The sequence below is a fragment of the Puntigrus tetrazona genome, chromosome 9, assembly GCF_018831695.1.
Source record: "Puntigrus tetrazona isolate hp1 chromosome 9, ASM1883169v1, whole genome shotgun sequence".
In the NCBI taxonomy this organism is placed as follows: Eukaryota; Metazoa; Chordata; class Actinopteri; order Cypriniformes; family Cyprinidae; genus Puntigrus; species Puntigrus tetrazona.
Genome location: NC_056707.1, coordinates 14967961 through 14994175, shown reverse-complemented (window position 1 = coordinate 14994175; position 26215 = coordinate 14967961). Strand labels below are relative to the sequence as shown.

Genomic DNA, 26215 nt, shown 5'->3' with positions numbered 1-26215 from the left:
GGACGAACAGTTCCTTCAACCAGAAACAATACTTCAAATTGCTAGTGAAACGAGGTATGCGGATTGTATTTGTGTGCTGACAAACCTGTGTGTGTCCTCCGGTGTGCCTTTAAATGGGAGCTCTTGGTATAAACTTTATTACAGCCTGCAAAATCACACCTGTGGATGCGTCTTTTCTTGGAGTCTGGAGATTCTGGGGGCTGCGGCCGTCGAATGCTCTCAATACTGAATGGTGACATGGAACTGAGAGAGAGAGAGAGAGAGAGAGAGAGAGAGATTTAATTACTGTGTAGTATAGAGCATGTTATCATCTGACCTCATTCAGCATCCTAAGAATTTAACTGAGACAGCAAAACATACTTTAGCGAACTGCTGCCACCGTGTGGTAACATGATATAAAACAGTAGTTAAGACCAGTTTTCCTCACAAAGTGGGTTTAAATGTTAATGCTTTTGACATAAATAACATGACATTTAAACACAAATAAGTCACTTATGTTAATCAAGACTGCATATATTTTGATCAAAAATTGTGAATTATTTATACAATTTAAAATTAAGCTAAATCGTCAGAAAGCATAACTACAGCCTTCTGTTCCTTCAGAAATCATTCTGATATGCTGATTTGCTGCAATAAATGCATTATTATTATAAATGTTGAAAGCAGTTGTGTTGCTTAATATTTTTTCTTTCAGGATTCTTTGGCGTGTACAAAGCTTAAGAGAAATCCATTATTTAAAATGGAAAAATACATGTCTTTAGATCAATTGGATGCATATTAAACTATTTGTTAAAAAAAAACAAACACAAACTGGTAGTGTCTGTGTAAAATAACTAAAAAACTCTCTCTCTCTCTCTCTCTCTCTCTCTCTACACATATATATATATGTAGTTGACGTATCTATGTGTCCTATGGTGTGACAGCAAAAAAAAAAAACACAGATAAGCCTGAACACTGAAGATCTCTCATGCCAGACCCACCAACCCTCTCTCATGCTATTTGATATTTATATAACTCTAAGAATGATAGATTTTTCTCATTTAGATGTTTTTTTTTCTGGATTTTTTCTATCACACCATTTTCCAACTATCCATATAGTAGCATATGAGAGAAAGGTAAAATAAATGTTAAAATCTAAATAAATTTTCATTTATTCCTCATTAAAATAATAAATGTGCTCAAAAAACGTTATTCGTGCATTATGTTCTGCTCGCTAGATGGCGCTGTAGACCTGATGCATCTTGACGGTACGACGGAAACACTCTAAGGCCAAAAACGTGTCATCATTTTTTTCCTTACAAAACAAGCCGTAATTCTCACAGAGATGTGACAGTTGTTGCTTGTTAGTTTGCTGTTAGCAAAATCCAAGGGAGTGTCTTAACATGCTTATTCCAGTTAATATTACATAATACTGTACAATCAAATGAAAAGAACAGTACAGTATTAACGCGCTGTCTGTTGTGATTGCTGTGAGAAAATGAATTATTGCCATTCCAGACGGTGGGCCTGCTTTCAGACCGTAAAGCTGGCTCTCATCGAGAGGAATTGTACATATCGACCAATGAGCTCACTGAACTGCTGGAGGAGAGCAGAGGGCCGTGTTAGTGTTTGGAAGCAAGAGAGAGTACGAGTCATTTTATTCCATTTCTCCCATAGGTAGAGACAGAGGAGAGCCTAATTACATTATACTGTCCTCGCTCGCCTTCCCTTCTAAGGTAATAAGAGCTCTATGTCCCCTGCTCTGCTGATTGGCATGGGCTGGGCCTGGCAATAAAGGCCGAGGGGGCGGAGCCAGACAACCCCTCCAGTGAACTGTCTCCACCACACGCAGCCCACTTCCTGTTTCTCCCCTGCTCCCGGGTCACCTGTTGGTGTTGGTGTGCAGCCAAGCAAAGGCCTAGCGGAAATGAGCCAATGTGTCAGAAATGAAGCTGAACTCCCTCTCTCACTCTTTCGCCGCCTCGAGCAAACACACGCAGAGAGCGAAAGAGAGAGAGAGAGAAAGAGACCCAGGAGGGGAGAAGTGAAATTGAGAAGAGGAGACAAAGAGAAGCCGAGAAAGAGGCAATGAGCCAAACAGGTTGTTTTTTCTCTCTCTCTCTCTCTCTCTCTCTCAGAGAAATTACAAGAGAGCAAGAGAGTCACATGGAGTGTTTCTGTGAGAATGAAAGTTGGTGGCAGATAAAAATGGAGGGGGTCGATGCTGGAAGGAGAGTTTGGAGGGAGTGAGGGAGCATGAGGGGAGTGACAGGATTTACAGTGGAAAGACTTTCAGCAGCGAACTCTCAGGATGTTTACAGTCTGATATATTTCAGAGGGGACGCCACTGACATAAATAGTGATACAGTAGTCTGGCTCGTGGAAAATGACTTGAAAATACAGATTCACCTGACAGGTACAGATGGTTATTCTCCTTAATGAAATGGGGGATTCGTCTCAAATAATCATGTCAATGCATTAACCAGTTTATCATTTCATTCAGTCGATAAAAGATTCAATGTATCTATATAGAGGGAATGAAACGTCCCTTTCCGCTGATTGGTAAACTAAACATTAAACCGTGCCGTCATTAGTTCTTCTGCAGTTCAGCAGAAAACAGTCCTGTTATTTATTCTTGACGCATTTATTGCAACTATATACATTACCTTCTCAACAAACAACCAGACTAACAAATGCCTAACGAATAGCAGAGCCTATAGACGGGGCTTGCTTCTGTGTAGGCAAACAATCGGCAACCTACGCTAGAAATAACTGTTATTTTCTCATAGCCTAAATATTAATTTATTCACATCTGCACCCACAGCTACCCCCTAGCCTACACCTTTGGCAGACATATATGTTCAGCTTGCAAAAGGGTTGTGTTGCTTTATATTTTTGTGGAAACTGATACATTTTTACCAGGTTTCTTTGAATAGATGAATAGAAAGTTCAAAACTCTACGCTAAGAAATATTCATGCCCAATCTTTTGATCGGTTGGTTATGTGTGTATAAATTAATTTACTGATTAATCTTTTTATTTTAATGGCTATTATTATTAACAATTTAATCAAAAGTTGTCCCAAGACAATCTATAAGCATTGGTCTCACACATCTTCACAACACTATTGTCCACAGGCACCAGGTGTCCTTAAGATTCAGGTAAGTACTAGAACGGAACTAAGAAAATCTCCTGGCTGTATGGACTCTTATTTTGCCCACCTCAACCCTCACTTCCTACAGCACAAAGAGGGCACCATGATTCTTTTAATTCATAGCCCACTGGCACTTTTCTCCCCTTTTGGTGCTTTCTGCCATTTTGCTCCTCGTCAAAATGTAAAATATGCTAGTGCTGTCACCTACTGTAGAACAGTGTGGAGCTCTGCTGCCCAGATGATGCCTAGGCCTTTAAAACAGCTCTTGTGTGAATCCTGCATGACCCTGTCATCCCGGCTTTGTATGGAGGGAGTGGGGTGTATGAATTCTTCTGTATGTTGAAATGGTTCTGAAGCATTTTAATATCAGACTGAATTGAGCTCTTGGTCTTTTTGTCTCTGCTCTCCCTTCAGAATGACCAGTGAAGTAAGCTTATTGCTCAGGGCTCAGGGTGTTCTCTGATACGCTCCCCTAAACATTTGTCACAACAAGACCTACATCTCGTCCAGACTGCAGAGAGGAATGACAGAGAAGAATCAAGGAGGCAGGGAGAGATTTGATTAGATCACCGAAGGCCTACGCTGGGAACTGTATAATAGAAAATAAAACAGAATAATAAAGCAATAGAATAGAACAGGAATATAAAATCATATACAGTAGAAATAAAAAATATATTAATATTATTTAAATGAGAATCATATATATATATATATATATATATATATATATATATAAAAATAATATTTTATATATTCTCATAAATAACTCTAATTATTTATAATTTGAATGTTTTACATTAAATATAAATAATATAAACTGATATTAAATACAAATTAATAATCAATATAAATATTATACATTACAGCTAACCTATTTTATATTTTGGTGGGATTGAACCGCTATTGTTAATATTGTATCTTTATTGGAAAGTGCTTTTCGAGAATAGTCCTATTAAGGGTTTTGTTGTACTATAGAGCTATTATTTTAAATCAGTGCCAGATGACGGCAAAAGTCATTTAAAATTTAAAAATTTGTGTCCAGTATAAGTTAACGGATATGGTCATGCATCCTTAGTATACAAGTTTGTTAATGGTGTAGTTATGCAATAGCATGCAGAAACTGAAAGTGTGTAGTTATATGTGCAAGCACGAGCATGTGTGTGCGCAGCCACAATCCCCACCTGTTTGACGGGATGGTCCTGGGGTACTAAAGGAACCCAAAAGATCCTGCAAGAACCATCCCGTTTAATAATATTACAACCCCTTTCATATTGAGATTCACACACACTATAGAAACCCACATACTGCAGCTGCATTTGTTACTCAAGATGCTCTCGGAGATACAAAAGTTTAGCAATGATTTTTGGTCTGTTCATCTGAAACTGATATCAGCAACTTAAAGCAGATATCAGCACATAACAGCATCTGGCCTCTCGCTCAGAGTGTCGTGTTGTGTGATACAGGGCTTCTTTAGCGGCATGGATATTTAAATTAAGTGCAGAGCTGGCAGTTCACTCTCTCCTAAATTGGCTCGTCTGGTGGTGAGGACGGTCTTATAGTGGAGACTGAGTCATTTTGGGTCGGCTGTGACTGGCCTCTGACAGGTCCATGAGCCGAGGGGGTTATTTTAGTCCCGCGGGGCCTCGCGAGTGCCAGCCAAACTCTGCAGCCACAAATTCGCCCCACAAGACAAGGCATCATTCCTACTGTTAGATGCTCCGTTCTTATTGTAGACTGCATTTTATCGCCGAGCCTTCATAATTTTCTGCTTGGATTATTGTGCAAAAACACTGACCCAATTAAATGACAATATTCTTCATCAAACACTTCTTTGATGTGATAAATGCTTATTTGTTCTCGTCCATTGAGTCCGCCGTGCTATCGGTGTTATTCTTGTGGCGACGCTGCCCACAATGTTATCTTATTTCACATGCTAGAATGAACACAGCTGCACACATGCCCTCTTTCTCCTATCCTCTCTCTCTGTAAACAGCCAAAAGCAGCAGCTTTCCCAATAACACCATTCCTGTAAACCTGGTTAAACTGTGTTTTGGCATTCTGCTGCACTGGGGGGCAAAGTCCTAGTAGCGTTCGTCCACAGTACACTCAAGAGCAAAGGGAAACATTTACACGGTGTCAGTGCGAAGCTTTGACATACGGAGGAATCCTGGAATACTTTCCAAACCATTTGCCTAAATAACAGGCGGACGGCAGGGTGCTGGTGGGGGGGCTGGCTCATGGAAAACTCTTTGGGAGAAGTCCTAGGCTGTTTTTTACTGCCTGCAGGCTTGAGAGTCTTCTGGTTTTGATCATGTCACTGTCTTTAATGGGATGACTACCTCATCTGAGTGAAGACACATGGAGTTGTGCCGCCAAGAATGGGAGGTGACAGCTAAAGTTACCAAAGAGCCGGTATTACAAAGAATGGCCTACAAAGAAAGTTTGCACAAGTCTTGGGACAGGCGGCCATTTTTAACTCTTCAATCCATTCAATGGATAGTTCACCCAAAAATGATCATCCTGTGATCATTTATTCACAGTCTTGCCTTTTCAAACCTCTATGACCTTGTTTAATCTGCAGAACACAAATGAAGTTACTCTGAAGAGAATACATTTTTCTAAATAATTTTCTATTGTTTATCACAGAAGAAAGCAAGTCAAACAAGGGTGAGTTTTACACACAGCACTGTAATTTGTTGCTATACTATCATAATATGATGCACTGTCAAAGAAAGGAACTGACCAGTATCAACTTTATCGAAAATTCATAATTTGAACCATGATAGTCAGAAGTATTGTTAATGACATCGAAATGGCGGTGGAGTGAAAACTTCTGTTAATTCATCAATTCGATATCAAATTAATTTCAAATTATTTCTGTAAACGATGAAGCTAGCATTTGAGTACTGTTTAGCTATTTTTGTTCTCTGGTAATTTGCTGTATTTTGCTAGTTTCCTTAAGCTCAGCACACACTTTGCAGGTTTTGCCACTATTTGGTTGTCTGAGACAAATGTTGAAAATCCTAAAGATTCCTATAATCCTAGGCTAAAATTTGCAATCTTTGCTTGACATTCAATGACAGCTGATTAATGGCTGTTGCAAATCAATTTTACAGAATTCTGGCAGTGTCAGAACATTTTCTGCACATACAATAAACATCAAGCTATCTTTGTTTTTCAGGACAAGCCACGGTCAGAATTAATGCTAGAGATTTCTTCTAACCACCAAAAACTCTGGCGCTAATAGAATACGAACATGTTGTCTTTGTTACGATAAACACCAGTTGCACAGCAGTTTTTATGTGGGTGTGCAGGGCTGCTCATACTTCTCTTCTTAAAAACACCAGTATTTTTATTAGAGTTTTGTGTCTTGACTGTTGTACATAAGGTTGTACATAATGACAACTGAGACCCCCACAGTGTGACATGATCATGATGTTTGTTAGTCCGACAATGAACAATTTTAAAGACTAATAAAAATCGCACAAAGGAGGCACTACTTGTCAGGTCAAGAGCAGAAGTTCCAACCACACAGCTTTGCGATGCCGTTTGTGAATGTTCATTGAAACTATGAATTCATGAAACACTAAATCTATGCTGGTAACCACAGAACTTGTGACCGTAATTGCCTGACTTCGCTTTTGGGAAATGCACCCCAGGTTGGGAGCAACATGAATCTGAGTAAATTATTGGGTTAAACATCTTTATAAAGCAGTGTTTCTTAACCAGAGGGCCAGCCCCACTAAGGCCCCAAAAAGTCTTAACATTATTTATATTTAGTCTTATTAACATAATCCCAACTAAAATGCAAAAACACAAGAAACATAAATGCACAACAATAAACTTTCTAGAATACTGTCTTGGACAAAGAGGGGTTTGGGTTTGGATCCACTGCTTTAAAGTCAAACTAAACAGCAAAACCTTCAGACACATAATATGAATGTACATTATCGGCACTTCATTAACACAGTTTTTTAGCCGAAGACAGTCGGTGTGTATATGTTGAAGCTTGATATCCAGTGTATGCTGGTGTGTTTGTGAGAGTGCGTCTTTAGAGAATACTCACTCCTGGACTGCTCGTGCTATAGACAGCGCCGTGGATCCTGTTTCATTAACACTGTCCAAGGTCACGTTTGGCAGGTCGTCATCATCACTGTCACTTTTGATTTGTCTTGGCGACAGGCCATTGGGGTCTGTTTGTGCTGCCGCAGGGGGAGGACAACAGAGGAGGAGGTTAGTTACATGACTGTAATATGCGTACCGCCACAGGCTATTCTCAGGCCCATTCAGCAGCTCACAATATGCCACATGACACTGAGCAGAAATTAGCACAGCATTTCAGGGTGTTTCTTCAACTTGTGGCACATTAATGTCCCGAGGGTTGATTTTTATTAAAATGAACAGATTTCAAATTTTTTTCATGTTTATTATATTAAGGTCACATTAACTGTCTTAGAACCATTATCATGCCTTCATTATTCATTTCTGCTCTTTTTTAAAATACCTCCGAAATGAATCCCCAATAAAACAATAAACTGCCCATAACAGAATGCTGTTAAAAACAGTAGATCATTTTAAGATGCGGAAAATGACACTGCAGTTTTTTTATTTTAATAAATGTCCACAGGGCTAAAATGGAACAAATATAATATTCAACAAATACAATACTAATATTAATGCATACTGGCATTAACAAGGCACAATACAAATGATTTCCAGCTATAGTAATTTAGCACATAATATTATACTTTTTTTTTTTTTTTATTCACAATTACACTAATTTTGTTTTGTTTGTCATTTTTATTAGTTTTTGTCACTTTTTTTAAATACTGGTGTAAAGTGAATCTTAGCCATTTGATGTTTAATGTACAGTGTTGACGAGGTGGACCAAATATATTTCACCCAAAATGCCACATTAACATGGAAGAAATAGGACAAATTGAAAAATGAACTGATTAAAAGTAAACCTTAAATATAAACATCTGTCAAATTACATAAACGTATAAATCCTGTTGCTTTATTACATCGCACATGGTTAAATTGTAACACTAAGACAACTTTGTTTAATATCATATGATACATTTGAGGTGTGTTCTTGTTTATGAGTTTGTCATCAAATACAGGTTTTTTAATTCAGACACACCTGCATATGTCAGTGTTTTAGACCGGCAGTCACAGAACACCCGTCTCTGATTACTAGATCTCATTCCCCACAGAACGAGAGCAGCGTTCGCCCTGACTGCAAGCTTTGTTAATAATATGTGGGTTAGCCCAGGCTGCAGGGCTACTCTTCTAATTCGCTGCTCTCTCAGCAGTCTGTCAGACCTGATCCCGGATCAGAGGTGTCCGTGCCGTCTCCCATTCGGCCTTGGGCAGTGTGTCCTGCGGGCATGTCACCAGCACAGGCCATCAGATGCCCAGAGAGCGTCTAAAAACAACAGAGCTATGCTGCCACTCACCCTTTGTTTCCAGGATGTTGGACATAGTTATGCTGCCAATTTATGGATTTATGCATGAATGATGGGAACACCGAGATCCCCACAATATGTCTCCTAAGTAAAACATTTTAAATAAAACTTACAATTAGGGCTGGTGATTGTCAGGGTTTATTTGTGTGTGACTAGTTATTTACCTATAGCACCAGGGCAAGTTTTGGCAAGCTGCTACTACACGAAATGTGCATCAGCAAAGCAGACTACATGTGAGGATTGGTGTAAAACGTCATGAGAATTCAGTTTTGACATCACAATAAATTGCATTTAAAATGTTAAACTGTAATAATGTTTCACTAAATTTGTTTTGTTACTATATTTAAAGAAGCAGACATTTTGAGCATAAAAAACCTCTTTGAAAAATCACTTTTAAGATCTACAAAAATTAAGAAATTCCATGAGAACAGACCATCATTCCATTTTTGGCATGCAACCCATCACTCAAGAACATTAAATGACATTACATGCACTGGCCTAACTTCATACCTACTGCTTTTTACTGCTAGTCTTTAACAAATTCAGCAAAAAAACTGACTCTATGCCTTTCCAAGGATAGTTAAAACATCCTCTTTAAAGAGCCACAAATGCTCAGCAAAACTGATGGAGGATTTCAATGAAAGATTAACTGGACACATTACAAGAGCCTCGAGCTCTTCTCTGTCCTCCTCCATTCTGTCTACTCAGGCTAGACACGAATCAGTCATAGCAGATGCTTTGCAACCTCTGTATATGAAATAATGCAAAACCATTCACAGTACATATATTCTACATTCCCTGCATTAATGTGGTACCAGAACAATGTTAAAACAGACTTGCATATTATTGATTCCCCTAAATATTCTTAGTGCAATACATGGTTTTAGAATGCATACTATTATTAAAATGGTATAATGGTATAATTTCATTTTCTTTTTTCATACGTATTTGATTAAGCTTTTCTGAACAGCGCAGCACTTTTTAATGTGTTATATACCTTAAATATTTTATGTAAGACTAAATCAGTTTTTTAACTAATAATTCTGAATATACTCTGGACATTGTAAACTGTGGACCGTATCCACCATAATCCCTTCACTTCACCTACAGTACATACTCTAGCTTGCCTGGATATTCCTTAACAATGTCCATATAAAGGCAATGACAAAAGCGGAGTTCATAAGAGGTGGTGAAGCAAACCCCATGATTTCTTTCTCCTGTTGTTTCCAGCCATAGCCTGTTTCCATGGTAACTGAGCCGGAGACAGAGCTGTGGAGAAGGGCACACCCCCTCCCCACCTCCCCCTGGCAACCTGTACACGAGTATGCGCATGCAAGTGAAAGTGTGCGCCGTCCATTGTGTTTCCAACCGTGACGAAAACATTTATACGTGAAACGTGATCAGTGCACTTTAGAACAAAAGGTTCATACTTGTGTCTCAAAAAAGCAGTCAGTCGCTATCATGTAAGCATATCATCACTGACCCCGCCCAGGTCTGACCCCATTTCCTCTCTGCTGCTCCAGAGATCTCTGGGTGGAGTCCATGTTGCTATGTGCCTGACTGCTCGCGGTGCCACCCATCTTCAATATCCGCCCCACCCCATTATGCAAAGCTTGTTTTTCCTCTCTTTCCTCCCCTGAAGCTGAGCGAGACACCCAGTATTTAAATCCTTCTTCTAGCAGGATGCCCAGCCCTGCCCAACCATTTGGGACAGACACCCTTCCCAGATAAACAAGAGGTTGAGCAACAAACAGCTCCCTTGTGCCCTCTGCTCGAGCCCGAACACCATTTGACAGCAACACCCAGAGCATCGTGGCTTAGTGCCAGAGTATTAAAACAAACCCTACAGGAAACCAACCCTAAACAGCAGTCCCAGAGTGCCGTCGGTGAGGTCTCCAGAGTTTGGGAAGGCACCGTGCAAGATGTGTGCTTCTGATTAGGGCATGCGGCGAGGGGCCTAGACCTGTCTGTATGACCTTGGACTCCAGACAACTACGCAGATCCTATGTTTGCAGAAAGCACTTTCATCTCTGTAAACACTATTTTGTTTGTTAGTAAAGCAACAGTGCCTTAAGATAATCCACATTTGTGGTCTTTAGGGTGGGAAGTTTAATTTCTTGCCTACCAGACAACGGCTGTTTTATGAACCACAAGCTATTTTATTTTTCGGCATAAACATGTAAAACAATGTATCGGTGTTTCTTCAACTATGGGGAGTTTTTGCTTTTTGGAAAATAACAAATTTTTCACACTCTTAATTAATTTAATTTGTCTACTAATAATATCTGGGTTATACGACAGTATATGAAATGATGGTATTTAACATTTTTCCACTTTTCAAATCTTTTTCTAATTTTTCCTTTACAAATCTTTTCTTTGCTTTTTATTTCATCTTAAGCTGTTTATTAGCACTACTGTACTTGATATAATCTGATTTCACAGATTGAAAAGGCCTTTTGTGTCCAATAAATAAACAAAGAACAAAGTAAAATATAACTTTTCCCTTATGCTGTTTTTATTGTTGCTTTCATCTCGTTTTGGTAACTTGTGTAATGCTAGATATTGCAATGTGAGATGAAAAAAAGCAAGTGTGACAATACCTCAAATGCTTGGGTGTGTTAGAAAAGAGCAGTGAAGTGCTACAAATACCTGAATACATAAATATAGCTATGACATACACCTTACCAGATTTTCAAGTGACTTTTAATTTTCAACAATCATTCTTGTCAAATGGCGATCTGACAAATCTTACAGGTTGACTGCCACATCAGCTGGTACATAAATCAAAATCACCCAGCCGTGCACAAACGCTGGTGGCAGGAGTTAATTTCCCACTTTGCTTACTTGGCTTGAAATTAAGCTTTTACTTTATATGTCCACCACTTCAAAAGCAGACAGTATGCCTGTCACACAGCACACACTCCCTAACAGCAGGAAGTACACAGGCAGCTGAGGACAATCAACCCCATATCTGCATATCATTATGAGCATGGTGCTTTTCTGAAGAAAGGACAGAGGGAAGCAGTTGTCTGAAGCTAGTCTTTTCCTAAAACAAATGTGAAGGAAACAGATGCTTTTAATCAGCTTTCATTTTTCCCCATTCCAGTTGATTTATTTTCCCCTGTGATCACAATTTCATAAGATTTCAACATTCCCCTTGAGCCAGGCTGATGTTAAGTGCTTCACCCAGGGGCACCCCGGTGATCAAGTAATTCGCAAACTGTTAAGTTATTCCCACTTGCAAACCTCCAACCTTTTTTTATTCTGCAAAAAAATGAGGTACTTTTTGTCTTGTTTTTCAGTACAAATATCTAAACATTCTTAAATGAAGATGCAGTATGTGATGACTTAAGGTAATTAATCTTATTTTTTGAAATTGTATTAATTAATGAGTTTTTGCATAAAACAAGCAAAGCATATCTGCCAATGGGGTAAGAAATAGAATCTTATTTTCCCTTTGAATTAAGTTTACTTCTCACTCATAGGGCAGATATTTTTTTCATGTTTTAAGCATAAATTATTTTTTTACTGTCAATGTTGATCTTTGACTTAATGCATTTTGAATGTATCTTCTGTTACAAACTTGTACAGGACAACAGGACAAAAATACTACGAAGAAATGCCATGTTTTAGGGAATCATCCTACCATAACTACAGTGAAATTGAAAAATATCAATCCGTGACACTAAAAAACAACCCAGAAAGAGATCCTTACCTTTGCCCTGGCACTTGGCCTCGTCCAGGAGAGGTAACATGATGGTGGAGTTGAGGGTTGACGGAGAGCGAACGGCTGTGGTGTACATGAGGGGTAGCGACTGCACCACCACCGGGATACGGTGCACCTGGCTGGGAAGTTTACTGGGGCTGGAAGGAGGAACGGGGTGGATGATGTGCAAAAATTGCTGGCCTCTAACTCCATGAGAAGAGCCCACCAAGGGCCCGGGCGTCAAAACGGAGGACATTCCCGAGGAGACTGAGGTGATGACGGAAGGTGAGGATGACGATGATGAAGATGGAGAAAAGGCTGAGGTAATGGGTGAGGTGTTGGAGGAAGGAGATGATGTCCTCGTCTTGTTGATGGACAGGTCTACGGGTTCTGTCTGGGTCTGGAATTGGTCGGATGAGAGCAGGTCTTCAGGAGGTTCTGCCTTCACTTTGCTGAGCAGGAGTGGCACAGTCTCCATATCAGGATAGCCGTGCACTTTGGGTGACTGTAAAGAACAAAGAAGTAAATGAATGTGGTGTTATTTTTGTTTTGTGTTCTAAATTTCAGAAAATAAATGTATTTACATTTTTCTAAATAAAAAAGGTTTTATTAAATTCATATAAAATGTACAATTATATAAATATATATAAATGTAAATATATAAATGTATGTCTAGTCTATATATATATATATATATATATATATATATATATATATATATATATATATATATATATATATATATATATACACACGCACACAGTACTGTGCAGGTGTGAAAAAATGCTGTAAACAAGTAATGCTTTCAAAAATAGAAGTGTTAAACATAACATTTTCATATATGAGCAAAATGCAGTGAATGAACAAAAGAGAAATCTAAATCAAATCAATATTTGGTGTCGCCTTTGAGCAGCAATTCATCTAGGTACACTTGAACACAGTTTTTAAAGGAACTCTGTTGATAGGTTGTTCCAAACATCTTGGAGAACTAACCACAGATCGTTTGTGGATGTAAGCTTTTTCACATCCTTCTGTGTAATCCCAGACACACTCGATGATGTTGAGATCAGGGCTCTGTGGGGTCATGCCATCACTTTCAGTACTTCTTGTTCTTCTTCACACTGAAGATAGTTCATAATGACTTAATGGCTGTATCGTTGTCCTGCTGCAAAATAAATTTGGGGCCAATCATACGCCTCCCTGATGGTATTGTATGATGGATAAGTATCTGCCTGTATTTCTCAGCATTAAGAACACCATTAAAAGTGACCAAATCTCCAACTCCATTTGCAGAAACGCAGTCCCAAACGTTGCAGGACCCTCCACCATGCTTCACTGTTGCCGGCATACACTCATTATTGTACCGCTCTCCAAAAATTTTAACTCATCAGTCCAGAGCACCTGCTGCCATTTTTCTGTAACCCAGTTCCTATGTTTTCATGCATGCTTGAGTCGCGTGGCCTTGTTCCCATGCTGGAGGTATGGATTTTTGGCTCTTCTTCTATGAAGACCGCTTCTGGCCAGACTTCTTCGGACAATAGATGGGTGTACCTGGGTCCCACTGGTTTCTGCCAGTTCTGAGCTGATGGCACTGCTGGACATCTTCCGATTTCAAAAAGTAATAAGCTTGATGTGTCTTTCATCTGCTGCAAGTTTCCTTGGCGGATCACTGAGTCTACGAACCTCAACGTTGCCCGCTTTTTTGCGCTTCTTCAAAAGAGCTTGAACAGTACATCTTGAAACCCCAGTCTGCTTTGAAATCTTTGTCTGGGAGAGACCTTGTTGAAGCAGTGTAACTACCTTGTGTCTGTTTGCTGTGTTCAATCTTGCCATGACACAAAACTTTCACAACCTCACCTTGGTAGCAGAGTTTGGCTGTTCCTCACTCCTACACAGTCTTCTACACAGCAGTTTCTGTTTCAGTTTATGGCTGGGTTTCAACCTACTTGTGACATTAATGATCATTAGCATTTGTTTGGTATAACTGGTTGATCATACACCTGACTATAATCCTACAAAATCCCTGACTTTGTGCAAGTGTACCTATAAAAATTAATGCTAGTTTGAAGGCAAAAGGCAGGAACACTAAATATTGATTTTATTTAGGTTTTTATTTTGTTCACTCACTTCGCATTTTGTAAATTGAAAAAATTAAACAATCATTGTTTATAATTCTGAAAGCATTCTTTGTTTACAGTATTTTACCTGCCTAAAACCTTTGCACAATATTGTATACACACACAGTATAGACAGACAGGTCTAGATAGACTTTATGTAATTTATTAGAGAAAAAAAATGGTTTGTTGTGTATCCTTTATTAAAAGCAAAAGTTCTGTTTATTTCAAATCTTATTGAAAAATGATTCACAATTTAGTAAGTCAGGTTGAACCTGAGATACCTGGGGACTATTTTGTGAATCATTTATGATTCAGTGACAGAAAGAGTTGACTCAGACTGGGTTTGCAGACTATTTTGTGAATCTGGTTCAAAAAAATAAATAGTTTGAGAATCCAAAAAAACCTAGAACATTACGTGTTACACTCATAGTCTGGATCACGTATGAAATGTTGCTTGCTTATCCAAAAAAACATCATCATGGAGACAGGACCTGTCAACCCCACAGGGTCGTCTGCCCAAAGAAAACAGCGTAAATAAACTGCTAGCAGACAGAGCATTCCTCTCTGCAGCAAGCGCATGCAGTGAAATGATCGCTCCTGAGCAGGCGGCTAATCATGACAGAGAAGCTCATTAAACCGAGGGGAAAAGTTCTCGAATTGCGACGGCAGATGTGATAAACGGTCCGCTGCAGAATCACAGCTCGACTTTGTTTATAGACTCACTTTTCTTTATGCAGACTGAGTGGGCCTGTAGCAAATTACAGTTTCCCCCCCCTGAGCTCATACTATTTTTACTCTGTACACGTGGAGTCACTCTGAGCACTGCTGACCATGAATCAGCAGTATGCGGTACAATAAAACTGCATTTGAATCCAAAAACAAACAAATGTCAGGCAATTAAATCTGCTGACATGATTGGTAAAAACCCAGGTTGGGTCATTCAGGGCTCAGAGGTCAAGCCACCTGACCTCAAGGTCAGGGTAATAATACTGAATTGATCAGGCAGGGATAAAAGCAGTAAAGAGAAACCTTTCTGCAAAGTGTGACTGTGCTGACAACAATGGTTCAACAGTGATTTGGTCAGGAGTTTTTGGGCTAAAGGAAAAGCACAATGAAACTTTTTCACAGCTCTACTCAATTGACCAGTGGAGCTGGCATGGGATTACAGATCTACAAGTCAGTTTCTGGTTCAGATGAAAGATTTACATTTTGCATTTGAAAAACTACTACGTTTTAATAGGTAAAACAAAGATTTGGAAAAAAACAAATTAATATTAACATTGCAGCAAGGCATTATTAAACAAATACATAAAACATGGGTTAACAATTTGAAAAAAAAGACATATCCCTTTTGTTCAATCTGTTTGGGTCCAGTAAAAGCAAAAGGGAAAAGCAGTGTTATAACCTTCAGTCATTTTTCTAGATTTTTTTACATTTCAATGAAAGTTTTGAGTAAATGTTATATATCTGCTAATTCAGATGATAAACATCATTAAACATTCATGGACCTCATCACAAATCAAATACCAACTCTTAAAATACTCTTCGTTTTATAGGAAGTGTATTCAGTGTATACATGACCATTTTTCTCTGTAACAAATGCAAAACATGGTCAGATTTTTAGTGAATTTTAGCATTTTAGTCTGGGAAAATACTGCACAGCTGCACAAGCAAGGTGGTAATCAAACCGAGGGAGCGAATTTCTATTAGCATAGCATGCAATCAGCAACCTACTAATGAGGGTTGTATGAAAGGGAAGGGAGGTGCCGCTAATGACCAATCAGCATCATACTTAACAGACTGGCTATCTAATTGAAAAATCTGCCTCTGTAATACCTAAGAGATCCTTTGTTGTTCCCAGCAAAAGGGACAAAATGTTTCTGGTCAGTTCCTTGGAGCTGTAAAGCAGCCTCCATATCTCCCTCTAAAAAAGATCACTCTGCAGCGTGTTTGTCTGTAGTGAACTCTCGCTCCAGCTCTATTGAATTTTGTGATGTACCCTTTAGGGTATGCTTAAGAGGCTTTATACCGCGTACGTTTTTTGTTTGTGTGTGTATATAGGACACTGTGCGGATCTGTGCCTGCGGCCGCTGTAGCCTCAGGTCTTTGCAGCCCTCTGAGACAAACCGCTTTCTCAAATAGATCTCATCTCCCCTCTTTACACTCTAGTCAATTTGGCCTTGCAGAGCTCTGAATTTAGTTTCACTGTGTTTTCATTTCGCTCAAAGGCAGGTTCGAAGCACTTGAAGATAAAAACGGCAAATAATCAGGAAACTGCACTCATGAGGTGCTCATGATTATTCAGATGGTATCACTGGCTGATCCATTAAGCCGTACGCTGTTTCGAGATGAAATGTGAAAAGAAAACCAGATGAAACTGTAAACAGCAGCAAACTGAAACTGCGAACTATGGCGTTCCGTAGCACACATGACCTCCTTTCATATGGAATAAAACCTAAATCAAAGGCTGTTTTGCATGCAGATTCCTGTTCTTGTTTGAACGTCAGTTTTGGTAGAAATGCTTTAAAAACTCAACCGCTCTCTCCTCCGTACTTTCCACCTTGGCTCTTTGCTGATGACTTTCACTTTATTCGGGGATCCTGCGTGAGGTATCTGTCTAGCTGGTGAGGGCATTAACTGGGGCAAACCATTCTCAGCAAGGTCTTGGCAAGTGGCCACCAGAAAACGACCACGTTTGAGCGATGAAATGCACTTCAAAGAGTCATTGTGTAGGTTGCACACTTCCTGGCGCTTGGCAGGATTTCGACGCATATGGATAAATATGTCTACCAGCCTTTCGCAGGAAGGAAGCAAGGTGTTGCTATGCTGGCTTGTGAAGTAGAACACAACAAGGGTATGTTGTGTTCTACTTCTCAGACGCAACTATTCACAAGTTCTCTCTCCAAGAAAACAGTGCATTTATCCATATCTGCTTTTCTGCTTTTCATTAATTGAGCAAACAATGTGGAGCAGTTTACTAAAGAGTGCATCACAATGAATGACTGATTTACTCCATTGTCCACAATCCACAATTGTGGATTTAATCGATATTTTCATGTACTCAAGTGTCACAGAATCAACATTATAAAGCCATGCATTCCTGAGTCAAAAGTGTAGTGGTAATGTTAAAAGGTTAGCTGTATTCAGGGGTTTCAAACTTTTTGATACCAAGGACCATTGAATATGAGGATCCCCCTGTGAGGGGCCCTTTTTCTAAAATAAAAATGTAGCTAAATATTTTAACTGAAACAGATGAATATTGTAATATATTATTTTATAGTCTTAGCTTTTAATATTAACAAATAAAAACTAAATATATAGTGTTTTATTATTATTATTATTATTTATTTATTTATAAATGTACTACTGTTAAAAACTTGAAGTCAATTCTTATAATTCTTTTTTAAATGTAATTTTATTCCCCCTATGACAACAATGACATTTCTGATTTTTTTTTTATCCAGTCTGCATTGTCACATAGTTTACACTTTGTTTGATGGAAAAAGTAAGAAATTAAAAGTCCTAAAATATACAATACACAAAATATCATAAAAAAGTGTTTTGAAGTGTTTTGCAGACATCTTACACCATCAGAAAAAAAAAATACAAAAGCTGTCACCGGGGTGGTACTTTTCCAAAAGGCACACCTTTGTACCATATTTCTCCCTAATTTTGTCCCTAAAGTGTACATTTTAGTATTTTTTGAAAGTACCTTTGAAACCTTTGATTATATGCTGTTTTACAAACTAGTTTTTGTACTTTTCGTACATTTGTTTCTGATCATTTCTGTACCTTTTTCCTTTTTCAGAAAGATTTTTAAAAAGATTTTTAAGATTCAGATATTTTATGTAGTCTCTTGCAGTCTCTTGCAGGCCCCTGATGTCCCTGGACCCTCTACTCTAATAGTGCCTGAAGGTGAGCCTAGATGATCATGTGCACTTAAGTAAGCAGCATATGAGGAAATAATGACAAAACAGAGAGAACGACTCCCTACAGCAGTGTCTCCGCATCTGTGCTCGAGCCCTGCCAAAATGGCTGCCCTGGCTGCAGTGGCCCTGACTGTAAGCCCTGGGAGCATTCCTGCTCCAGCTGTGGCTCTCCACATCAGGGCTGCTTTGCACACACACAAGCGCCTGGGAGTAATTAGGGGTATCACAGTGAGGGGGTGGGTGTGTGAGGGGTGAAAGAAGTAGAGGGTGGTACAGGAGCAGAGATGGGAGGTTAGGACAAAATTGTATGAAAAACAACTGTTCTCTTACCCCTCTTTCAGATTCCAGAGGTTCTGCTTTGACTCGGACTGCAGGCATTCCGTCTAGCATTAACATCCTGTTATTGATGGCGTCTGCGAGCCGAGAGAGAGAGAGAGAGAGAGAGAGAGAAAGAGAAAGGCATGAGAAAGCTGCTGCGTGTGACTCCTCTCACCTTTTCCGTGATTGAGTCAAACCTAGCAAGCTCTGAACAATAGCGTAGGCTACAATGCAACAGGCAATGATGTCACCACGGTATGCAGTTAGTAAACAGTTCAGGTTTATGGCTGAGGGTAAACAAACCAATCTGGGACGTATTTTGGCTGGTAGTTTACACCTAAATGGCTGTGAAGAGTGAGTGACACAGAATGTAGCATAGTAAAAAAGCAGTTACATCAGGTCAGTGCTGAGAGAATTCTGAATAAATACAGAATCAAGTATATTTTCATGTGAATATGTGAGACAATATGTTATGGCTACTCTTTTCTGTGCCTGGTTAAAAATAAACGAAAAAGCAATAATATTGATGATTTATAGTTACAGATCATATTATATATTTTGTGAATAAAAATGAACAAATTAAATATTTACCTTTAGCATTCAGTTAGCAGGTTGATAGCTTAGCCTAGCTTCTAACACGTAAAGAAGTCTTTAATCGGATAGCTTGGTTGTTGAAAATGAAACCCGAAACAAATTTATGCCGGAGCATAGTTTCAGAAGCAGTGTATGAACGAGAGGTTGATTTTTTAACATGCAATATTTTGGACAAGAATTTTTAATCAGGTTTGCGAAGGCCTTTTGGTTCAGTTTAAGGTTGCTTAAATGTATTTATTCATAATATATTGGTATTATAATAGTACATGTAACATGTAACAAAACATGTTCATCATCTTTAATTAAATTTAGCTAAAATGTTTTGAATAAATCAAATGATTTAAATTCTCAATTAAAATGGAATAAACATGAAACTCATAAAAGCACAATGTCAGCTATCCTTTTTGTGAACATGTTGGGAACATTCCCTTGCCGTTTACTGATGCTATTTTTTATCGGAATGACTGCATTAACGAACTTGCTTCATTTTCAATATATATTTATTTAGTTTTAATATTATGTATTGTGTGGTTTTATAAAAGCAATAAGGTATGAGAGGAAGTACTGTATCGTGAATAAATCATGGCTGAAGGGGTTGCAGTCACTAACAACACCCTTCGGTCGTGATTTATTCACAATACAGCACGACTTCTCCTACCTTATTGCTTACATACAGCTCAGTTAAAAGCACATATAATGCACTCAAATGATAATGTCTTGCTGCAGAAATAATTGGTTATCAAGATGTGTTAAATGTGTTTTTCAAGTGTATTTAGTGATCAGTTTACTGAAAACACATTAATGCCAGGTGTAAAAGAGGCCTGTAGATAGGAAAGAGCATTCAGCATTAAATAGGTGACCTGCTGCATGTCTGTAGGGCAGAGCTGTGCTAGCAAACACATGCACTCACTCGTAGCACGCACATAGCATCTACATACACGCACACAATCAAGGTCTCAGAGTCTCCTGACATTTCCCTTCTTGTACGTTCACACGAATGACAAGACTTTCTAACAGAATCCACGACTTTGTGCAAACTTCCCTCAGGCATCTGAGTCTCGGAACAAAGACCCCAGCCTTGTCACGGTTCTGTGCTTTACAGTTGGCATTGCTTTACCAGACTCTCTCACACATGAAAAAAGTGGCCACCTCCCTCAACATCCAAGGGATGCACAAAGAGACAGCTTTAATGAACTGGTGGAATCTGATTACAAGTTAATATGGCTCTTGGAGCACTGCATGATGGGGAGATGAGACGCTCCAGCACTCCCACTGAGACAGTTTCTCTCCCCCGTCTACTCAATTTACCATGTTTAACACCATAAAGGCACAGTAATAGACGCATGAGCATCTTGGGAAATGCAATATTCATGTTTCCTCATGTTTGTTTGGGTTTCGTCTGTCGGGAGGGACAAGTTCGCACACAAATAGACAGATAGGTGACTTGTCTTGAGGATAAAAAACAGTGAGCATAAATCTCTGCTGTCAAAATGGCTTTCTTAGATGTGACAGATGCTCCTACGATCCGCACACAAGTGTTGTAAACACGGTCAGTGTGGCTTTCGGAGTTAGAAAAGGGAACCTCACAAAGGAGCCAATCACAACAGTGTGATTGTGGCTCAGAGGGAGGTGTCCCGAAGTAACCCGTGCACTTATTATTTTAGCAGCAGCACATGATGGAATGCAAGCAAAGCAGATACGCTTTAAACATCTCTATTACACTTCACTCCTGGCATAGACGGCAGGAAATCAGGCCCAGATCTCGACTCAGCACTTGGGCTGAAACAAAGATGAGACAACACTATAGTCCACCGGATGAATCAACATTTTTTGCTTTTACAAGCAGTATTCGCTTTTACACAGTTATTGTGCTTTGACAAAAATGTAGCAAAAATGTTGTCATAATCAGTAGTTTTGGTCTTAATTTAGAAAAATCATACTATAAATTTTGAAAAATGTATACAAATTCATACATTACAATTAATGAAATATTTTGGGTCAGTTTTTTTTTTTTTTTTTTTTTTTTTTTGAAAAAAATACTTTATTAACTTTTATTGAGCAAGGAACCAATAAATTTATCAACAGTAACAATAAAGAAATGTATAACATTCTAAAATATTAATATTACCTATTTATCTAAGAAACACGGAAAAAATGTTAACATTAATGAAAAAGAAAATTAATGAAAAGAAACATTATCAAATCAACATATTGGAATGCTTTCAGAAGGATCATGTGACACTGAAGATGATTTAGCTTTACTGATTGTAATTTATTGTCTTGTCACCATTCTTAAAAAAACAAAAACAACCTGATAGTTTCCATCATTAATTAAATACAAGAGCTCTGTGTATATAGCATGCATGTTAGCCAATAGCTTTTTGCCTTTTCTAAGAATAGTCTTATTTACATGCCGTTGAAGGAAAAACACAATTTCTGTGTGAATTTTAACCCTACGCTCTTGTCATTGACGAAGCGTGCTTCCAAGCTAATCTGTGTGCATTGGATTGATATTGTGATCAGGATGTCCAATGGCTGCAGGTAGTGGTGGGCTGAGATAATGTTGCCATGGCAACTCAAGTTGGAGCTTAGAGGGTTATTGTCCTTCTGGATTGACATGCGAGGTTTCACAGTTGACCAGGGCACTCGCTGTTCAACAGCCGGCTATTTTTCTGTGTCCAAGGAGCTGTCATCACGCTCATGTGCATTGTGTAAGCATATCTTTCCGAGACATTGATCATTAGATCAGATAAATGAGCCAACCTCTTGCCTAACTAACCTTGTCCCTTAAGAGAGCTCCAAATGGGAAATCAATACCAAGAGCAAGGTCTCAGTTGTTTCATTAACCATCAAATGAACAGATTATTAGCATAATTGAGTATAGCACCACAAGGTTAACATTTAGGCACAATTTGTCTATCTTAGCTCCAATTGATTAACACTTAATCAAAGGGTTGTGATGGAGAATGGTGTATCGCCAACTGTAGTTAACAGTGCCAAGGTGATACGAGAAGCAAGAGTAACAATGACTAATTTTAGATGTTTTCCTTCAAACAGTGCAAACATTCCTCATAAAATCTGTGGGATTTATCTAATTGAGAATGCTGTCAGTGGATTACACTAAAGACCGCAACAAAGACATTTTCACATTAAGACTTATATGTAATGATATTGTTTGGACAGGTTTTGTTTTTTTGCAGTATGGTCAAAAACATTTTAAGTCAGTCATCCAGGATTGAGAAGACATTCTTATTTTAAAAAATGTTTCATCTGTTTTTATGCATAAATTGGATTGCATTTACTATCACTGTATGCATTTTTCAGTATATATCTTCTTTTGTCATGCAGATTTAGAAATACTTTTATATCTTTTTTTATCTGTTTTATCGTCTTATCTGTTTTTATCCATACAATAAATAAAAACAAATATGGAGCCCATTGACTTTCATTGTGTGGTCTCATTGAGACGTTTTTCTTTTTTGTTTCACAGAAGAAAGTCATACTTGCCTGAAATGACACATGGGTGAGTAAATGATGACAGAATTTTTGGGCAACTATAACTTTAAACATCTGAAGAAATGGAAAGAGAGCAGAGAGAGAGAGAGAGAGATTAAGATCACCTTTCCATTTCACCAGGAAGCTGAAATGAAATGGTGATCCCAGGTGTGAGTGTTATGAGCATGGGAGGTGCAGTAGCTGAGTGCTCAGGCATCTCATTGCCATGCACGGCTGGAGCCATCCCCCAAGAGGCTCCCTGAGAAGAATGAGGGCAATTCAACTGGAAACGGGGCAACAGGGAGGGGGCCCGCCTGGGATTTGATTCCGGCTGAGGACGGGGGAGCCAGGGGAGGGGATTGGCTGGCACTCCAATGCCCAGCCATAGCTCCAGAACTCCCCGATGGATGTGGGTGCCGATGGAGACACGGCACAAGGGGGGCGTAATCGTAGAGCAGACCCCGACGAATGACGAGCGGATCAATATGAGGTGACAGGCCTGGGTGGAAAAGACTGACCTTCCTAGACCCCACGCTGACCTTGCTACACAATGATTTAAAGAGCATTCAACTTGCCCCTGAAGCCGGTTGCATACCTCATTGTTTAACTTTCTGCCTTGCCAAGCCTAGTGTGGCATTGATGTGAGGGGCGTTACCATGCACAGGAGGAACCTCTATTTAAGTGGCTTGGAGGCATTTCTAGAGTAATATGAATCTGTCGAGGCTCAAGGTGTATAAAACTTGTCTGACATTTTAAATTCTGGCCAATACCGACAAGTCAATCACTGTTTTTGTGTTAGGATATTAAAATTATATTTTTTATACAATTTTATCTAACTAAAGTAAAAAGAAAATGTAAGAACTTTATTTGTTTCAAGTGAATTTTACACATAACATCACATGTGCAGCATGACAATATGTGTATTTATCTCAAGATTCTCAAAGAATCATTTCTCAATCAGGCTCTTTAAAGAACCATCTCTTTCTTACCTTTTTAATAATCTGAAGAATGTTCTTTCTCCACAAAGAACCTTTTGTGAAACAGAAAGGTTCTTCAAATGTTAAAGGTTTTTTCTATGGCATCGTGATGCAACTTTTTTTTTTCTCCACAAAGAACCTTTTGTGAAGAAAGCTTCAAAAGGTTTTTCTATGGCATCGTGATGCAACTTTTTTTTTTAAGAGCGTAAAGCATAAAAGCATAAAATATTCAAGAAACTTCAGAATAACTAGACAAAATTCATTTGGAACATGAGCAGAAAAGAAAGATGAGCAGGATGATCATCCTACTGCTTGGAGGCGTTTCATATTTGAAATTTTAGATTTTTGCACTGGAGGAGTAGCACACTAACAGACGGGTTCCCTTGGTCCTGCCAATGCTTTGTTCCCATGTCGAGAGCCCTGAGCAACTGTGGGCATCTGTGGCACAGAGGCTGGTCCTGCTGCCACGGGCCGAAGGGGGAAATGCGGATGGGGATGAGAGGAGGAGGAGGAGGAGGTGGTTGGGGAGGGAGGTAGGGATTTAAGCACTGGAGCTCAGCCAAGAGCCAGACAAGAACACTGAACTCAAACATGCCAAGAGAGCCTCTCAGGCTCAACCAGAGCAAAAGAACAGCATTTTACGTAACATCAGACTCCACGCTGAGGAGAAGAGCTATTGAGAGCCGCTCCCCACTGAGCTATTGTAAATAGATTACCTGGTCGTTTGAGTTGCAAAAAAACAAATGTTTTTGAAATATTAAAGATGAAATTACCAATTTAGAAACTACTAGTGTTACCAACTGTTTGTAAAAATGAAGAGGCTTAGACAAGAGAACCAAACAGACCGCTCCATTCCAAAGTCAAACTTTTTTGCTCTTCTTTATCTTTACATCCTGCTGGTCTTCCTACTAAAAACTCTGTAACCACTAAAGTCAAAAATTGTATTTACATACAGAATGACCACATGATGCAATGAAAATAAGACTTTCTCTGGCCACTGCCAGACAATGTCTGCAAACCAAAACTCAGTTCAAGTTCACTTCCCTCTTTAGAGGCCCCATAACCAGCAAATATGATGAGTCAGCACTCTGTCGTCCCCAGCAGAGAGCATGCAGGCTAAGTACCACCTTTCCTTTTACTGACATACTGGACATAGAAACTCCTTAACCAATGAGAAAGGAGGAATAATTATGTGACAAGTTTATTTCATTATCAAGATTTTTTTTTTTTTCACACATGGTTTTGCTATCTACTGTCAACCATTAATCAGCATAAACTGATAAAATTAAGTTTTAGAACAATTTGTATTATGAAAAGATTATATATAAATTAAGAATAACTGAAATGAATATACTATATGACATAATTACTATGGAACTGCCATCCGACTCTTTTGATGATGATTTTTTAAAACTGTGCAGCATCAGCAAGTTCATCTCACACGTCAAAGGTCATGTACTGATAGTATGCACTGCATTTAATGAGGAACATCATTTTTTTTGCAAATTAAAAAAAAATAAAAAACATTAACTACCTATATACAAACTGAACAACAAATGAATTTCAGGAAAAAAACAAAACACATACAATCACACCCACATTCCCATTTCTTCCTGGTGGATATTATGGATTCTAACCCCAATGTTTCTAATACTTCGATGTGGACTGTATTTCTTGGTTAATCTTTTCTGGCATACTCTGAATGACTTCAGACTTTCCATTTCATAAGGCGCATTTTCCTTGGCAGGCAAGTCTGCCCTAAGACTTTGGCCGCTTTTGGGACCTTTTTTGATTCGAGCTCTAGAGAGATGTGCTGCTTCAGTACCAGCTGAGTTTGTGGATAAGTAATGCGAGTGTGTGTTCTCCTCCCTGCGCATCCAGACGGTAGCGCTTCACCTCAGGGAGCCCACTTTGCCATTTTCCTCTGGCTAAAAACAGCCACACAACAATGCCTGTCATTCACTCGGGCCCCCAACCAAGCAGATTTGCTGTCTTGTAGCTCTCTTTATTTTTCTGAGTGTGACAAATGTACTCTGACTCAGAGATGAACAGAAGAAGTGCTGAAAGACATGACCAGATAAACTCTTCTGAACAAAAAATGAGGTCACAAGGGAAAGTACTACTCTCGAATGCTCGTTTTACGGCCAGGCCAATGCAGTCGAGATGCGCAGAGCATAATCCAGCTCACCCAGAAAAAGCCCTGAAGCCCATCAGCAGAGTCAAATGCTGGGGCCAGCTGTCAAAAGACTCTGTACTGTACATCAATTTTACCCCATTGCCCCCATCGCTAGGCCTCACACACCTGATAGGAAGTGAGAGACCTTTAATAGAACGCTGAGGCTCTTGTAAACACTAGGCCAACTTTCCAAAACACAGGCTGACGGAAGCACCCGTAGTTCAGCCTTATTGCCCTTGGGCTCTGGCTATTTCTGCACGTGGGAGATCCTGTGTCAGTGATCCAGTGAGGATAAGACAGCTC

General features: G+C 39.1%; 1 protein-coding gene across 4 annotated transcripts in view; it reads right to left on the bottom strand.

The window, feature by feature from the left end:
* Positions 1–26215, bottom strand: part of klf12b (Kruppel-like factor 12b) — a 41929-nt gene that overhangs the window by 5108 nt on the left and 10606 nt on the right. For all 4 annotated transcript variants that reach the window (XM_043248242.1, XM_043248241.1, XM_043248243.1 and 1 more), the window contains exons 2-5: positions 18683–18765; positions 12316–12811; positions 7199–7334; positions 86–243 (exon numbers count right to left, since the gene is read on the bottom strand). In XM_043248242.1, the coding sequence (XP_043104177.1) occupies positions 86–243; positions 7199–7334; positions 12316–12811; positions 18683–18748 (856 nt within the window). In that variant the 5' untranslated portion in view covers positions 18749–18765. The remainder of the gene's footprint in view (positions 1–85; positions 244–7198; positions 7335–12315; positions 12812–18682; positions 18766–26215) is intronic.